At 45.8% G+C, this 18,854-nt stretch overlaps 1 protein-coding gene across 6 annotated transcripts in view; it reads right to left on the bottom strand.

Annotated features, from left to right (window-relative positions):
• Nucleotides 1-18,854, bottom strand: part of LOC115194902 (AT-rich interactive domain-containing protein 1B) — a 106,964-nt gene that overhangs the window by 16,815 nt on the left and 71,295 nt on the right. For all 6 annotated transcript variants that reach the window (XM_029754814.1, XM_029754831.1, XM_029754823.1 and 3 more), the window contains 4 exons: nucleotides 14,109-14,352; nucleotides 13,094-13,183; nucleotides 9,256-9,447; nucleotides 4,878-5,247 (listed from right to left, as the gene is read on the bottom strand). In XM_029754814.1, the coding sequence (XP_029610674.1) occupies nucleotides 4,878-5,247; nucleotides 9,256-9,447; nucleotides 13,094-13,183; nucleotides 14,109-14,352 (896 nt within the window). The remainder of the gene's footprint in view (nucleotides 1-4,877; nucleotides 5,248-9,255; nucleotides 9,448-13,093; nucleotides 13,184-14,108; nucleotides 14,353-18,854) is intronic.

Genomic DNA, 18,854 nt, shown 5'->3' with positions numbered 1-18,854 from the left:
GGGAGGACAGCTCTCAGTTTTGGCTGGAATGGAATGAACGGAACCGTATCAAAACACAGGGAAACCATATTCATTCCGATTCAGCCATTACTATGGAGTCGGTCCTCCGGTTTAAAGTGTCACCAGCCTCCTCTGTTATACAGTACATTCAAGTTGAACTGACGGACAGATGGACGTATTGGTAGATTGAGGGACTTTAGTTGTGAGCAAGAGACAATATGAATAATGCATGTCGGTAATGAAAAGCAGTCCAGCAGCAGCTTTTCTCAACGCCACAAAGAAAACGCGCTGTTAAAATAGAAGTAGAGCGAACATTTATAACACTAAATCCTGGGGGGGGGGGGGGGGGGGGGGGGGAAATAATATGCACATCACAAGGCTGGGGAGCAGTGAGAAGAAACTCCCTGTATTTACTGCTCCCACCCACCGTCAGGCTCCCTGTGCGCCGAGGGTGAGAGGCACAGAGGGTGCATCCTAATAAGTTCTCCTTCCTCCCAAAGTGGGCACTCGTTCACTTCCCTTCACCGATTCAAAGGGAAATTACCGGCATAAGAAATATAGTGGAAACTCCCTCTAGCTCATGCCTACACAAATCCAACGCTTTCAGGTGTGTGGGAAGTAGTGAACGAGTGCACACTTCTGGAGAAAAGAAAGATTATTGGGAAGTACTCAAAACACAGCACACGCCTCCCTCTTCATTTCCCTTAGAGGGGAAATTAAACGAGCTATGTCCCCGACCCTTATTGGAGTAACACTTCCATACCCAACCAGTCCCAAATGGCACCATATTCTCTACATGGAGCACTACTTTTGACCAGGGCCCAAAGGGTGTCATTTGGGATACAACCATTGTCTTCTCCCACCCCCGTACCAACATTCATTCCTCCCCCCAACCCACTGTTACCCACTGATGCTAATAATGAGACCAGCTACATTACCAATTAAATCAATACTAAACTAATGGAGCTAACAATCCAACCAACGCTACAGGGGATTGGATTTACCTTCCCTCTCTCGCTCTGTCCCAACAGAAATGTTCCCTCAAATTTTGGGGGGGGCACTGAGCAAATTTCAGGTCTGTGCAACTTCCATCGCGTGTTTACTGTGAACACGGAGGCTGTACCCACTTTAAGTTACAGTTTCAGACAGTGGTCAAGTAGGCTACTGTGGCTATTTGCTAATAATGTAGGCCTACCAGAGTGGCCTTCCATCAAAAACCATCTAGAAAATGCATCCCGTAATATGTTAACATGGAAATAGCTGTTCTATTGTTCAGCCTACAGTACCAGCCAATGTGTGGTGTTCAAAGTAGGACCACATTCCACGAGACTTTGAGAAAGAAAAAAAACATGCAGGGCTTGACATTAACCCGTTTATCCACGTGTCCTTCAGACAAGGAGGTGACTGATCATGTTGTTGTGTTGTTTGATGGAAGAAACCACATGACAGAGAATCAGAAAATGATCCTGCCCTCTGCCTATTGGCTACTTAGCTTATTCAAGCCTGTCTAAAAATACAACACTGCCCCTTAAAGACAAAAAAAGCTCTTTACCTGACTGGCTTTTCAAAGATGTCTAGAAATGTACATGTTTTGTGTTCTTGTAGAAAGCAATGACTCCCCCATTTCTGACTACAAATGATCTATAACTGGGCTAATAACTCACTAACGAGCAAAGGATATGAACAAATATGTGCACCCGTGGCTCAAAACAAGTGCATCTTCTTACAGCTCATGCTGTGTAAACATTCCAGTTCAAAGTGAATGGCACAGATCCATATATAAAAGACTTTGTGGTCATACGCACATCCTTAAAAACATAGGTGCTGGGCTAATAAAGAGTACTAGGATAGAACAAGAAGGCCCTCACACTGTTAAAGCTCCCAATTCACCGCTTTATTGACAACGTTTTGATCCAAAATGGATCTTCGTCAGGTCAAACACACTGAGTGTTCACATCCCAAAATAAACACATTTCACCTCACATGACCATTCCGGACATGACGCATGGTGGGTGCAAAGAACGCTTGTATATCTCTAATAATTAAATAAGAATGAGGTGGGTACATGTAATGGTTCCAGAACATAATATATATTTACAAAATCCAATACAATTCTCTTCTCGATAATAGATCATCAGTAATCTATAATAGATTATCAGTATCCGCCCCTCATAGGAGTCTTAACATGTTCGATGCCAGTGTATCTCAAAGAGCTAATGTTGTGACGAGCCACCATGAAATGCTCAGCCACAGGGCGTCTCTGGTCAAGGGTCCTGATATTACTCCTGTGTTCTGCTATCCTCGTTTTTAGAGCTGGTTTCGTTTTTCCTACATAGCATAGACCACAAATACATCTGATCAGGTATATCACACTTTTTTTGTGGAACATGTAATGACGGGCGGAGATACTGATAATCTATTATTGAGAAGAGAATTGTATTGGATTCACCGTTTGTGTACCATGTCTCCTAGAGGTCCGAACCAAGAGTTTGATATCAGATATTCTTTCATGAATATGTCACTTTGATTTATCTTTCCTTCCAGGTTACCCACTTGGTCATTTTGTAAATATATATTATGTTCTGGAACCATTACATGTACCCACCTCATTGTTATTTAATTATTAGAGATATACAAACTTTTTTTGCACCCACCATGCGTCATGTCCGCAATGGTCATGTGAGGTGAAATGTGTATGTTTTGGGATGTGAACACAGTGTGTTTGACCTGACGAAGATCCGTTTCGGATGGAAACGTTGAATTGGGAGCTTTAACAGTGTGCGGGCCTTGTTGTTCTATACAGATCCATATATGGCAATGGTCTATTTACATATAGGCCTACCGCAGCTCTGATTGGTTATGCCGCACCGGTTAGTGTGTAGAGTACGGGCTGAGTGGTGCCTGTCAACGCAATACAATCCTACTCCGATGCGTCCTGCCTACAACAAAATCTCTTGCATAGTTAGTTTTACATATTAAGTCTTGCATAGTTTTGTTTCAGAAGGTTGTATTGAAAGTGGCTAATATTGCGTTGATTCTATCACAATTCCCACAGTGAAAGGAAACGCTGATAGTTAACTAAGGGGGAAAAGTTCAATCTCATGCTTCTCTGCATGGGCTGATATTTCTTCTGTGCGGCAGCTTAGAGGGAGCACTGACAGTCTCGCTAGTAGTATATCCAATCCTTTTGCGTTGCCCATGTTTTTATTTCAATCAAGTTCTGAATTTCTAAATCAGCATTGTTCATTTTTGACTTTGCAGGGTCATAATATTGCTTGGCCTTTTTCTCTGATTTGTCAAGGGATTTCTTCGAAGGTGCAAGACAAACAAATAAAGTACTGTACACATCCGCTGGTCTCTGACGAAGCCATGCAGTAGCAGGAGAGAAAACGTGCCCGTGTTTACTGGCCACAGTCTGTCTGAGTGAGCAGGGGAAAGTGTCTCCAGTGGAGCCCGGGGTTAGTCGGTCTGAGTGAGCAGGGGGAAAGTGTCTCCAGTGGAGCCCGGGGTTAGTCGGTCTGAGTGAGCAGGGGAAAGTGTCTCCAGTGGAGCCCGGGGTTAGTCGGTCTGAGTGAGCAGGGGGAAGTGTCTCCAGTGGAGCCCAGGGTTAGTCTGTCTGAGTGAGCAGGGGGAAGTGTCTCCAGTGGAGCCCAGGGTTAGTCGGTCTGAGTGAGCAGGGGGAAGTGTCTCCAGTGGAGCCCAGGGTTAGTCTGTCTGAGTGAGCAGGGGAAAGTGTCTCCAGTGGAGCCCAGGGTTAGTCTGTCTGAGTGAGCAGGGGGAAAGTGTCTCCAGTGGAGCCCAGGGTTAGTCTGTCTGAGTGAGCAGGGGGAAGTGTCTCCAGTGGAGCCCAGGGTTAGTCTGTCTGAGTGAGCAGGGGGAAAGTGTCTCCAGTGGAGCCCAGGGTTAGTCTGTCTGAGTGAGCAGGGGGAAAGTGTCTCCAGTGCAGCCCAGGGTTAGGTTAGTGATGTGACCAGTGGACAGCAGCATGCAGAGTCTGTATTACAGACTGCAGCCGTGACACTGACACCTACCCGTACTGCTCAGCCTGCTGCATCATGGGATGGATATGGCTCTTTGCACTGCTGACCTGGGGGTGGTAGGAAGGAGAGTGGGGAAGGTGATGGGGTCGGGGATGGGGGTGTGGGGAGGTTTGGGGGTGAGGGTGGGGCTGATGATGGGGATGGGTGGAGGGAGAGGAGGGAAAGTGATGGGGTTGAGGGTGGAGTCGAGGATGAGGGCTGTGTTCGGGATGGGGGCTGTGTTGGGGGTGAGGATGGGGGTGTGGGGAGGTTTGGGGGTGATAATGGGGATGGGGTTGAGGGTGAGGATGGGGGCTGTGTTGGGGATGAGGTTGGGGGCTGTGTTGGGGATGAGGATGGGGGTGTGGGGAGGTTTGGGGGTGATAATGGGGATGAGGGTGTGGGGAGGTTTGGGGATGGGGGGAGGGAGAGAGGGGAGGACGGACCCCAGGCCAAGACTGGCTGGGGTAGGCAGGGGAGCGCGCGTAGGGAGGCCTGGAGTGAGGGACGGAAGGAGAAGAAGCCTCTTTGGTTTCCAAACTCACACAGACATGTGGAAAAAGTCTGTAGCGTTCTTTAGTACACACCTCATAACCTTAGTGTGTGAAAGATGGGTGGATGCGGGGTGTGGAGGAGTGAATGTGAACATGAGGAACTTAAGTGTAAGTATAGCCCTTGGTTGCATCCCAAATGGCACAATATCCCCTACGTAGTGCACTACATTTTACCAGAGCCATACGGGCCCTGGTAAAAAAAAAAAAAATTGGTGCACTATATAGGGGGTAGTATGTAATTTGGGACGCACCATTAGCATGTATAACCCTTCTGTGGCCCTGCCTGGCCCCTGTCCTGACTCACCGGCCCTGGGCAGAGGGGTTGGGACCAGCGTTTGGACCCTGCATGGCGTTGGGGCCGGGGCCTGCCTCGTGGCCCGGCTTGCGATTAACGTTGGGCAGGGGCGGTCTCATGCCCTGACCCTGTCCGGCAGGCTGCGGCATGCTGGGAGAGGTGGGGGCCATGGTGTTGGTGGGGGCACAGGGGTAGGGGCGCCCGCTGGCCCCCGGACCCAAGCCTCGCCCGGCGGGCATGGAGCCACAGGGCTGTCCGGGGCCCTGGCCATGCATGGGGCTGCTGGCGTTCATGCCCAAACTGTTGCTCATGCCAGGGCCGGGGCCACTGTAGTTGGCACTGGGAGCCCCGCCGTAGTTCGAGGGCCTGGGGTAGTTACCTAGAGACAGAGAAATACAGTAACTCATCAGGACTGAGAATCGTCAGCTTGATTCACAGACACTTCATTCTTCTATCTATGTTAAGACTTTCAAAAGCAGGGGCCCTGGTCAAAAGTAGTGCACTACATAGGGAATAGGATGCTATTTGGGATGCAAGCAATGTGATGTGAACAGAGCATTGCCTCGTGTTCCTCTGTACGTTCTCCACTCCAGCCAGACTGGTTACTTTCACAATCTGTTATAGTGTATTTCACAAGAGTGGACACACACACACGCTTTTGTCATGTGAGCCATTTTGGCTCTTCCTGGAGTTATTCTGGGTCTGCCCCTATAACGAGCTCTGTTCATAGGCAGAGAAGAGGAGGATGAGAGAAAGAGACGTAGAGAGGGAGGGGAGGTGCGGAAAGAGGGATAGAAGAGAGAAGAACAGAAGAGGGGGATGAGAGGATAGGAGAGGGGAAGTGTAGGCCTAAGTCCTGGCTGCCAGACAAACTGTTGAGCATGAAAAAGCCAGCAGTGTTGCAGTTCATGACACACTCAAACCGATGCGCCCGGTACCTAAATCTTTGTCTTGCCCATTCACCCTCTGAATGGCACACATACACAATCCATGTCTCAATTGTCTCAAGGCTTACAAATCCTTCTTTAACCTGTCTCCTCCCCTTCATCTACACTGATTGAAGTGGATTTAAAATGTGACATCAATAAGGGATCATAGCTTTCACCTGGATAGTCTATGATTTGTACACTCAGTGTATATGGAAATGATCTGGCAGCGACAGCTCCTCTGTAGAGTCATGTTAAACCCAGAATCCCCCTGGGGAACAGAGGGTGTGACCAGTGATGTTTATAAACCTTGGATTGCTGATGCTATGTATTGGTCAATGAGAGGCTTTGAAACCACTGGTCGGCCATATTGGCACTCCCCAGAAGGCGCAGTCCGCCATAGGAATTCATGGAATTCTACAGTATTTCAAGGACAAAATGACATGTATTTAAGTCGTTTTTGTTGTAGTGGGGAAAGTAACATAACTTTTTTTTGTATTGTATAGCTCAGACATAATTTAGAAGTATGTATTAAGGTGTCTGTGGTAAAAACTAAATGTAGACATTAATAAACCCATTTCTATATCTCCCTAAACCTTTTTTTTACAATGGTGGGGGAATGCCAAGATGGAGGCACAATGGCTTCAAAACAGCACCCCGTCAGTCATCTATTCTAGTCATCTATTCTAGTATATATTATATTCGACAATACTATATTAGATACTACTGCACTGTTGGAGTTAGGAACACAAGCATTTCGCTACACCTGCAATAACGTCTGCTAAATATGTGTATGTGACCAATAAATTGACTGATTTAATTTGATTTAGACACTGAACAAAAACGTAAATGCAACATTCAACAATTTTTAAGATTTTACTGAGTTAGTTTTTTAAAGTAGGGGCGTGGATCAGAAAACCAGTCAGTATCTGGCATGACCACCATTTGATTTATGCAGCGCGACTTCTCCTTTGCATAGAGTTGATCAGGCTGTTGATTGTGGCCTGTGGAATGTTGTCCCACTCCTCTTCAATGGCAGTGCGAAGTTGCTAGATATTGGAGGAAACTGGAACACACTGTCGTACACGTCGATCCAGAGCATCCCAAACATGTTCAATGGGTGACATGTCTAGTGAGTATGCAGGCCATGGAAGAACTGGGACATTTTCAGCTTCCAGGAATTGTGTACATATCCTTGTGATATGGGGCTGTGCATTATCATGCGCAAACATGAGGTGATGGCGGCGGATGAATGGCACCACAATGAGCCTCAGGATCTTGTCAAGGTGTCTCTGTGCATTCAAATCGCCATCGATAAAATGCATGTGTGTTCATTGTCCGTAGCTTATGCCTGCCCATTCCATAACCCCACCGCCACCTTGGAGCACTCTGTTCATAACGATGACGTCAGCAAACCGCTCGCCCATACAACGCCATAGTGGTCTGCGGTTGTGAGGCCGGTTGGACGTACTGACAAATTCTCAAAAACAACATTGGAGGTGGCTTATGGTAGAGAAATTAACCTTAAGTTCTCTGGCAACACCTCTGGTGGACATTCCTGCCGTCAGCATGCCAATTGCACGCTCCCTCAAAACTCGAGACATCTGTGGCATTGCGTTGTGTGACAAAACTGCACATTTTAGAGTGGCCTTTTGTTGTTGAGAGAAATAAGCTTTTTTATTTGAGAGAAATAAGCTTTTTCGTGTGTATTTCAACAGTTCTGGGATCTTTTATTTCAACACTTTACACGTTGCGTTTATATTTTTTGTTCAGTGTATACATTTTTGGGTGTGACACGGATCAGAGACTAGGTAAACCCCCTCCACCTCCCTCAGTGTCCACAGAAACAGTCTATGGAGTCACAAATAGAACCCTATTCGATGCACTACTTTTGACCAGGGCCCATAAGGATCTGTACTGCTCAGGGCTGTTGCATAGATGCTTATAGATAGTTGTGAAGGGGGCCTCTGTTTTAGGCTTTCTTTAGGGGTGAGACGATGGAATTGAGTTATTTGAATTACTGGAGACATGCGGCGCGTCGACAACCCTTTGGTTGACTGGATGAAAGCCTGCTGTGCAGCATTCATCAAGCTACTCTGTTGTTTCAGCTGAGGAAGAAAACCAACCCATGAACCAATGTGTGCGTGTGTGCGGGGTTGTGTGTACTCATCTGGAGCGGGGGCTCACACACACATTGGGTCATTATGGTAATCCATCTCATGCGTTGTGCCTTTATGATGAATGCGTGGCCGATGTGTGCATATTTTCATAGCTCTGGTCCTTGCCCCCACCCGCTCCAGAAGCCTGATTAATAGTCCTTGCTAGCGTGTGTGTGCCACTGCTCTGCTCTGTTGCCCTGCTAGGCCTGGAGTCTGGCTCTGAACACCACACACTAGACCTGGGTTCAAATACTATTTGAAATCTTTCAGATACTTTGAGCATTTGCTTTAGCCCCCCTGGAGTGCAAGGTTGGAGGGGTTTGGACTTTTGGGACTATTCTTTTGGTTCCATTGAGCCAGGCAAGCTCAATCAAGCCCAGAAAAAGTATTTGAAATGATTTGAAATAGTATTTGAACCCAGGTCTGCTGGATAGCGCAGCCAGCCACACAGAAAGAGATGGAACAACTCTCCTCCATTACCCCAGCCCTGACACACACACACAGAGGGGAGGGAGAGTACAGTATATTTAGAGAATGGAAAACTTGGAGGTTGATTGGAGATTTACTTAGCTGTGGAAAAAGCCCAGCTCTCTCCAACCCTGTAGAAACGTGTTGGAGTTGGGCCATAGGATAGTCATAGCACTGGCACCATTCCACTAGGTGGCAGGTAGCCTAGCGGTTAGAGCATTGGGCCAGTTACCGAAAGGTCACTGGTTCAAATCTCCGACCCAACATGAACATGAAAAAAAATCTGTCGATGTGCCATTGAGCAAGGCACTTAACCCTAATTGCTTCTGTAAGTCGCTCTGGATAAGAGCTAAATGTAAATGTCAAATATAGCCTTCTACTTCAGGGGCGAGAGTGTGTCCCCTATCCACCCACTAACCCCAGCAGGCTGCTCTTCTCTCATACTGTATATAACTGTTAGGAATTTGTATTGTGAATTCGTTGTCTATTGTATGCATTGTTCTTGTCCTTTTTCTTAAACACCATTTTAAATGTGTACATTACACTGCAACACATTTTTCCCAAGTGGACAATAAAGTGAGTTAAGTAAAGATTGAGTCTTTCTATAGGCCAGACTAGGGTGAAGAAACGGGCTGGACTGTCTTACTGGACACCGACATACTCATCAGTCCCTAGCACAGAGGAAGTATTACCTTGTGGGGAAGTGCCCCTAGATGCTGATTTTAGGTCAGTTTTGCATTTCCCCTACTAAATGGTTAAGGTTAGGATTGGGGGTGGGGAAGCTGATCCTAGTTTTGTACCTCGGGGAAACTTCACCCTGGAGCGGAATATTACCTTGGGGGCCGTACTGGCTGGTCTGGGATCCGTACGAGGGGCCAGGGCCCCCCTGCTGCTGCTGATGATAGGAGCCCGGGTGCATGGAGCCCCCCAGGGAAGGGTGAGGGGACACGGGGGGCCCCTGGCCCGACTGCTGGGGGCCAAACTGCTGGGGGCCTGGGGTGTTCCGCTGCATGGCAGGTGGGAACCCTGCAGGGAGGGAGAGGGAGATAATCTTAAACGCATTTAAATTGAGACCAGAACTAGAATGGGGTTAGAATGGGGGTACTTAACAAAATATATATTTCTAATAATCTCTCAGACTCAACGATATGAGGACCCAATTGTCAATGTTGCAATTCTGTTCAATTTAAGTGAACTCACTTCAATTGAATGGTAACACTTAGCCTTGTCTGTTGAAAAGCACTACTATATGCTGCAGCAAACGACCAAATAAACATTTAAATTGATCTGAACAGGGCGACAAATACCACAAGAGCTAGTACATCCGCCCGGGCCACCGCAGAAAAGGTCTCATCTGTTTGAAATGTTAACTTTTCATCTCGCTTGATCAAAACCACATCTAAGGGCATAGTAGTGAGAAAATCATTTGAATACAGTACCTCACTACCACTTCAAGGGATAGTTTACCCAAATTACACTCTGTTTCCTTACCCTGTATCAGCGTTTCCATTAGCCGGTAATAGCCGGCTTTTCCGTTCCAAAAAATGAAAAGACGATAAATAAAATTGACGCCGGTCAATTGTCCAGGATCATTTTTTTTGCCCATTGCGAGATAATCAATCAAATGTGTTTATAAAGTCCTTTTTACATCAGCTGGTGTCACAAAGTGCTGTACAGAAACCCAGCCTAAAACCCCAAACAGCAAGCAATGCCGGTGTAGAAGCACGGTGGCTAGGAAAAACTCCCTGGAAAGGCCAGAACCTAAGAAGAAACCTAGAGAGGAACCAGGCTATGAGGGGTGGCCAAGTCCTCTTCTGGCTGTGCCGGGTGGAGATTATAACAGAACATGGACAACATGTTGAAATGTATTTTAGCCTATTAATTGATTGAACTACCAGTTGATGTAGCACGAGAGATGCTGCTACAGCTCATCAAAAAGCGGTTTGCTGCTGCTGGAGTAAAACGTGCTTTAATAAGCCCAATCATTGTGCAAAAATGCTAAAGGCAATCGCATGTATAAAAAAAAACAAATAAATAAATAAATAAAAAACATTGTCACGATTAAAAAGAGCTAGGCCTACAATTTGTTTTCTCATCAACTGGTCACTTGAAGCACGCTTCCCCATTCGCCATTCAAGTGCATTGGAAACTAGGCAGGCTTCAGATTGTCACATTCCAATGAGCTGGAGGCAGTATGCATTTTGAAAACACATACTTAATTGTTTAAAACCTGAACGTTTTACTAACTATTTTGAGGCATGTCTTGCCTTGCTTCAAAGTAGCCTAGCCAAAATCTAACCAAACGTGCAGGGAATTCTTTTAGAAAGACTTCCATACGCCAATGAAACAAGTAGCCCTTTTTCGCTCATATTCTTTTGGTTTCCAAATCAACTTTTTTTTCTCCATTGTCCAGTAACCAAAGGCACAATCCTAGTCGTATTAGCGTCCCATGCTAGATGTTGCATATTTAGATCTCCTTTCTAAATTTCAACTGATATTTTCATCTCTGTCACATGAAACCCCTCACAAATGGTGTTTTCCCACTAATTGCATTATGGAACGAACATAACGCAATTAGCGTAGCCTACTGCCTTGTGCGCATTGCTGTGCTTATAACGTGAAGAAACAGTTATTATAACATAGGCGGCGCGTGGGTTTTAAGTTTGGGGAAGCTAATTTTCTGCATAAAAAAAGCACCTTTATAAAAAAGCATTCCATGCAACCTCACATTTGTAGACTGATGTAAGATAGTCACAATTTAGGCTAATAATATAACTCAATCAAAAAAAGACTGTTCAATGAAGTACGTAGTGGCATCCAGTAGGCATATATATATCACAGGAAAATGTTGGCCTTTCGTAAACAAACTTCATGCAATTCTACTACATTTTAAGTGACTGGACACATTAGCAGAATGTTTTTTCACACAAATTACAGGGTAGACTACTCTGGGCCTATGAAAAGGGGAGACAAATAAAATCGTCGCCCAAAAACAAACAAAAGTGGCACTGACCCAATGATAAAGACGGTGAATATGTACACAATCATGGGGTACTCTGTTCACAACGTTGACATCAGCAAACCGCTCGCCCACATGACGCCCAATACGTGGTCTAGTTTTGTGAGGCCTGTTGGACGTACTGCCAAATTCTCTAAAATTATGTTGGAGGTGGCTTATGGTAAAGAAATTCAATTCCCTTGCAACAGCGCATTTACTGCAATCAGCATGCCAGTTGCACGCTCCCTCAAAACTTGAGACATCTGTGGCATTGTGTTGTGACAAACCTGCACATTTTAGAGTGGCCTTTTATTGTCCCCAGCACAAGGTGCACCTGTGTAACAATCATGCTGTTTAGTCCGCTTCTAGATATGCCACACCTGTCAGGTGGATGGATTAGTTTAGCAAAGGAGAAATGCTCACTAACAGGGATGTAAACAAATTTGTGTATAAAATTTGAGAGAAGTAAGGTTTTTGTGTGTATTTAATATTTCTGGGATCTTTTATTTCAGGTCATGAAACCAACACTTTACATGTTGTTTATATTTTTGTTCAGAGTAAATGTGATTCCTGGCATTCAGAGCTCTGTGGGTGGTCACCCTAATCAGCATGCGCAACCAATGCACATGTACCCGGTAAATGTCTTTAATGTTTGTGAATTAAAATGCTCCTGGCCAAATGTCCGGCGCCGAATTTTCCTAACAGAAACCCTGCCCTGTAATAAGTCTATGGACACGGTAAGACAGCAATTAATTTGGGTGAACTATCCCTTTAACAATTTATTCATAGTCACTATGAGGTCAAAAGAAAAAAAACATGACTTTCCCCTTCCCTGTGCTTCAACAGCTTGTACAGCACTCACAAAACCTATTTTAATTGACTCCCCTCCCCAGGCTTGGGCCTTGGAGTGAGTGATAATTTGTATTAATGCCACCACTGTTACAATGATCCCCTTCAGACAGTGAGAAAAAGCTTCTGTCTAGCTGGCTGGTGAGGTGTTATTTTGACTACTACACACAAATATGATTTGATTTGGGCCTTAGTGCTGGACAGCCTGATTGACATGGCCTGACGTCACTGACCACCATGTTGGCAGCCGCTGCTGAGAGACACAGCCACGGTTCCTCTATGAAGGCGGAGTCTGCGTCTTAAATGGTACACTATTGCCTATTCCCTACATAGTGCATTACTTTTGACCAGAGCCCAAAATCATAGCACTATATAGGGAACGGGTGCCATTTGGGACACAGCCAGAGGTCTGGCCGAGTGCTGACAGCAGCCCAGTGGTTTAGAGGCATTGAAGGGAGGCTGATCTATGGCTAATCTGTTGTACTAATGATCCTATGGAAAACACCTGCGACCGAGCGGGGGAAATTGACTCCTAGAGGGACATAGGTTCACTGCTATACATCATTAGGGAGGGACTAAAGCTTGAGGTGCCCATATTCCGTTCAAATATTTCCATCATAGGGTCAAGATTGTGTACAAGAGGGGACCTCGTTTATCAAATCGGCGATGAAATTAAGTGGACGTGCGCAAAAAGCTCACGTATTTGACTTATCCGAGCGTATATGAGTTTGTTCCGCGGACTTCATCGTTCACACGCATGGTAAATATCCTGAAGAGAGGAGGGTCGTGGTTCCCAAGGTGGTGTGATGTGCAGGAAAATCTCACCTCTCTCCTGAGACATGGGGGACTGGCTCAGGGTGGAATGGGAGCCCACATCAGACATGTTCCCAGGGGTCTGGGGGGCAATCTGGGTGCCTGGGAGAAGAGGGGAGCAAACATCAGTGGGACACACACGCATCCATCCATATCCGTCGTGTTAGTGTGTTGGCCTGAAGAGCAGCAGTGTGTCTAGCAAAACGAACCCCTCTCCCTGGGAGCTGTGTGCCTGGTGCCCTTTAATGAGCCCTACAGTATGTGTGCGTGTGCAGCGGTTTCTGTGGCGATGGGATGCAGAGGAGATCACAAGCCCATTGGTACCTCAGTGTGGGGGCTAATGGCTGACGGCTCTCCCAGTAGGGGTGAGAGTGTGTGTGTAGTGTGTGTAGATGACTAAATGGTCTCCCGTCGACCTCGTTATCACCACCCAGAGTAGCAAGAGAGAAAGGGTCGGGGTATAAACTGTAACTCTGGCCACAAATAAGGACAAATCTCCCTAAACTAGTCCAGCCTGGCGTCAAACGGGCAACAAGGCGGTGCACTGTGGGAGAGTAATTGTATTACAGTGACTCCAAACTGCTAACATAGTTTAGAAACTATTTTAATGACTGAGGCCTTTGTTTTGGAGCTGAGGCTAGAGCTCCTCCCCACCTGCCTGTACGGAACCAATCCCCAGCTGCCTGTACGGAACCAGACTTCTCTCTTCCACTGTGACTAACTACTATAGAGTCGCTAATGCAAAAGAAGTTCTGAAAGAACTGCCTGTAATGAGACAAAGGAGCTCTTTTTTCCTCCACGGTTGTGCCAGTCATGACAACCAGAGCTGTGTCGTTCCAGTTCCACTGTGGAGGTCTCACAACTGCTCTCTGAAATAGAATGGCTGAAATACTACAAATTCAGTTAGTGTATCAAGAGCCTGGCAAAATGGCCCTTGCTCCCTGTCTGGAGTGTGATGTGTGTGTGTGTGTGTGTGTGTGTTCTAGGAGTAACCTTCAAACACTAGGTGCAGGGTTTCGTTCTATACCTGGGACGCTGGCGGGGGAGATTGGGCCAGAGCGTGACTGGCTGGAGCCAACGGGTGATCCCACGGGGGAGGGCGAGGGGCCGCTGCGCAGGCCGGGGAGGCGCGGGGATACGTGGGGTGAGAAAGGCGACTGGGCCGGGTTACTCTGCTCGCCCTGGCTGCTGGTGGACCCCGAAGCACTGACCGCTGAGCTGACGGCCACCTCTGTGCCCGTAGGAAGATCATCTATGGTGCCAGACAGGTCCTGGGAACAGAAGAGGAGACAAGAGAGGAAGGTTAGTGTGAGGCAAACCAAGGGGAAAGCCAGGGTGGTGTTCACACACACACCAAAAGGAAGAAAAAAAAAAAGAAAAGAAAAAAGACTGAGTGAGCGACTACCTGGACTAGACCAATAACAAACGCAAATTAGTTTTCGGTTGGAAAACATTTTAAAAACGTGCTCCGCTGTGTGCTCTACATTAACATGACCCAGGAGAAATTCTGACTTCGAGCCAGTCTGCTAAGGTCAAGAACACTTTGAAATACAAATGAAGAAACTCCACCAGTAGGTAGTCAAATCTTTACCAGTTACTTGATGACTTGACATAACGTCAAACATAGACGGAGAGACATTGGAGTGTTGGAATTTTCTCTTGATGTCCAGGAAGGCTTTACCCAATTGTGTTACCGTAAAACCAGGCAGGCGGGCCCATGGTGGAAAATATTCTCCCAGCGCTGCAGTCAGGCTAGACTTCGGTCAGTGTGTTCCAAATGGCACCCTATTCCCTACTTTATGAAAAACTGACTGGGCAGAAACAACTCAGGTATTTAGACAAATTTGGCCAAATTACACCCAAGAGAGAGCCATGCCAACGGCGTCAATGTCTTATCAGGAGTGGAGCCAAAGTCTAATAGTGCCAACGAGTTGCCCTCCAAAGTGGCATGGGACCAAGTCATTTGCTTCCCCTCCCACTCAGCTACCGATTCCTGTGGAAACTGTGCAGTCGGTGCTAGGGCTGTGGGATGCGATAGATCCCAGATTAATACAACCACTCGCATCAAAAAAAAAAACTTAAAAGTAATGAGGCTGATGCAACAGCTCAGAACATTTGGCTTAAAATGTTGAGAAACTATTAGGCTATTTCTTCACATTATAAAACGCAGGAAATGCGCACACGGCAGTAGGCTATAAGCGTGACTGTTCCAAAACGCAATTAATTAGCTGGAAAACACCGTTCTCAAAAGTGACCAGAAATGTGATTATGCATGTAATACTTTATTATAAAAAGGTGCTTTTTTATGGTGAAAATTCTTCCCCAAACTCGACACTCACGCTCACTATGTATGCCAGTTAGGCTCTACACCCCTTGTAAAGCAGATTAATGTGGCCAGCATCCCGGAGTCGCCTCTTCGCTGTTGATGTTGAGACTGGTGTTTTGCGGGTACTATTTAATGAAGCTGCCAGTTGAGGAATTGTGAGGCGTCTGTTTCTCAAACTAGACACACTAATGTACTTGTCCTCTCGCTCAGTTGTGCACTGGGGCCTCCCACTCCTCTTTCTATTCTGGTTAGAGCCAGTTTGCAGAGTAGTACACAGCATTGTACGAGATCTTCAGTTTCTTAGCAATTTCTCGCATAGAATAGACTTCATTTTCTCAGAACAAGAATAGACTGACGAGTTTCAGAAGAAAGTTCTTTGTTTCTGGCCATTTTGAGCCTGTAATTGATCCCACAACTGCTGATGCTCCAGATACTCAACTAGTCTAAAGAAGGCCAGTTTAATTGCTTCTTTAATCAGCAGTTTTCAGCAGTGCTAACATAACTGCAAAAGGGTTTTCTAATGATCAATTAGCCTTTTAAAATGATAAACTTGGATTAGCTAACACAACGTGCCATTGGAACACAGGAGTGATGGTTGCTGATAATGGGCCTCTGTACGCCTATGTACATATTCCATAAAAAAAATCAGCCGTTTCCAGCTACAATAGTCATTTACAACATTAACAATATCTACACTGTATTTCTGATAAATTTGATGTTATTTTAATGGACAAAAAAGTGATTTTCTTTCAAAAACAAGGACATTTCTAAGTGACCCCAAACTTTTGAACGGTAGTGTATATTTACAAAATGACCAAGTAGGTGACCTGAAAGGCAAGACAAATGAAAGTGACATATTCATGTAAGAAATGGTCTGATATCAAACTCTTGGTTGAGACCTTTAGGAGACATGGTACACAAACGGTGAATCCAATACAATTATCTTCTCAATAATAGATTATCAGTATCTGCCCCCCTCCTTGGAGTACTAAAATTACATTTGGTTTGGACCATTATCATGCACCCGTCTCAGAACAGGAGCATGGGAAAAAAATACACATCTATACACTTAAATAGCGAATGGAAGACGCTTTTCCCTTGGTTCATTTTCATGCCAGGTAGGCTATACTCCAGTTGGAAAGCAAAGCAATGTGCTTAATATTAGGAAAGTTGAGAAATAAATATAGTAGGCCTAGCCTACAGAAAGCTGATGGGATCCTCCTCTTTTTAATAGAGGCCATCAAAACTCAGTTCTTAAGCAATTGCATAGCGTATAGAAATGTTGCGCAACATGAGCTCATTGGCTCTCATGAAGTGTTTGATTTAATTTTCGACACATTTGCATTGATGTCAGAGTGATTATAGGAAACAACAGTACTGAGTACCAGGCAGTTAGCAAGTTTGGTAGGCTACAAATGAGCATCAGCAGCTTGGAGAAGCCTAATTACTGTGACTAAACTGTCACGTGGAATTTGACTGCGGCCATGACTTGTGACTGCCGGTGTAGTGGTAATACAGTCCCGCTTAGAGCTGGAGTTGGCGCTTGGCGGACAGGCAGCTCTCACCTACGACCTTCCATTATGACACAATCTGAGGCCATAACAACCACTTATAATTTATGATCAGTAACTTAAAACACACACACACACACACACACACACACACACACCAGTTAAGACCATCTCTGCATAAACAAATATATCTTCTGCTATCAATCTTAGCTTACGTCAGCCAATTATACTCAAATGCACCTTACTGTGCACTGGGATTCTTCTCTCATTTGCACTCCTCTAAAGCTCCAAATGTGTTCCAAAAGTCTTTCTACTTCACCATCACAGAAGCGGATTGCGTCATTAGAGGCACGGGGGGTTGGGGATTAGCCCAGAGCCCTGGTCAAAAGAACTCAGCCAAGTCCTTCTCTTCAGTATGGGTTACATATTTTCAAAAAAGCCTTAATTTCAAAGTTTGAAAGGCATTGGAGGGCCACTTAAACCTGTTTACATATTCCTCAAGACTTGTGCCGCTTGCATGATTTATGGTTATAATTATTCACATTCGTTATGGGCCTCAGCTTACTAAATTGATGAATATAATTATTCAGCCTCATTGGTCTTTCGGGCTTTTACCTCCTCCCTTCCCTCATCCCCCTTTCCACTCTAGACTCTGCAGTGAAACAGGGGAAGGATAAATAAATGAATGTGGGTTCTCATTGGGGCAGAGAGAGTGAGAGAGACGTGCACAGCAGTAATGCCCACATGCAGTCAGCTCTTCTCAGTTCACTCTTTCCATACAGCGTTACCCTCGAGTTTGGGCAGCAGCCATGTAAAAGAAAACACCAACAGAGAACCATTACATTTGCTACAGAAAGGCTTACAACTCAACTCTAAAGGAGCCAAGTACACTTGTACCACAGCACAGAGGGAGAGAAAGTTGCCATTTTGTTTAGCTGCTGAAAATCTGTTTCTTATAGTATCTTGCCGATTTCCCAGCACTCAGAATGTCTCAGCCTGTGTGTGTGTGTGTGTGTGTGTGTGTGTGTGTGTGTGTGTGTGTGTGCTTGTGATTCACCACAGGCAGCAGTGTGGGGGAGTAAGTACATCCAGAACATTACGGTCCTTGCTACTCATACCCTGGCTATGTGGACACGCCGCACCAGGACCAAGGACTTATAATCAAAGACAAGCCTTCCCAAATGGCACCCTATTCCCTATATAGTGACCTACTTTTGACCAGAGCTCTATGGAGCCTGGTCAAAAGAAGTGCACTATAAAAATGTATTTGGGTGCCATTTGGGACAGACTAGATGAAACCAGGGATGTAAACTAGCTATGACCATGAACACATTCACCAGAGCAGCCGCCATTTTCTTCTTTTTCATCCCCCAGCCTTTTGATTCTGTCCATACAGCTTGATGAAAGAAAAGAGTTTGCCTTTGAAAAATATGCAATTGAAAAAATACTGAAAGCCAAGGAAGGCCAGGGGGACTGCCTGGGCTTCACCTAGATCTCTCCCCTATCAAAATTGTCCCTGATTGGGCCTCCTGAGAAGCAGTAGGAGGCAGCAGCGGTGGTGGAGGTAGCCCTGAGCAGAAAACTGTGGTGTGTACGCACACAGAGACATTCACAAGACTGATGAGGGGAATCAGACTCTCCCCTACTGTGAAATCTGACAATCTGAAAGGAGCGCTGGCGTATTAGGTTTGATAAGCGCTCTCTGGAGGCTGTGTGTGTGTGTGTGTGTGTGTGTGTGTGTGTGTGTGTGTGTGTAGACGGTGGGAACGTGCCTCTGTGCGGAGTGATGGATGGGGGATTAGACAGACAGCCTCTAGAGGGGAAGGCACGCACACACAGACACACACACACACTCTCTCTCTCTGGGATGAGGAAGAGGCACAGTCATGCCATGTTCAAAAGAGGACTGACTGGCTATTCTTCTGAGGACAACTTT

The sequence above is a fragment of the Salmo trutta genome, chromosome 1 (genome assembly GCF_901001165.1).
Source record: "Salmo trutta chromosome 1, fSalTru1.1, whole genome shotgun sequence".
Classification (NCBI taxonomy): domain Eukaryota; kingdom Metazoa; phylum Chordata; class Actinopteri; order Salmoniformes; family Salmonidae; genus Salmo; species Salmo trutta.
Note: the sequence above shows the minus strand (reverse complement) of the source record. Positions and strands in the feature narration are given on the sequence as shown.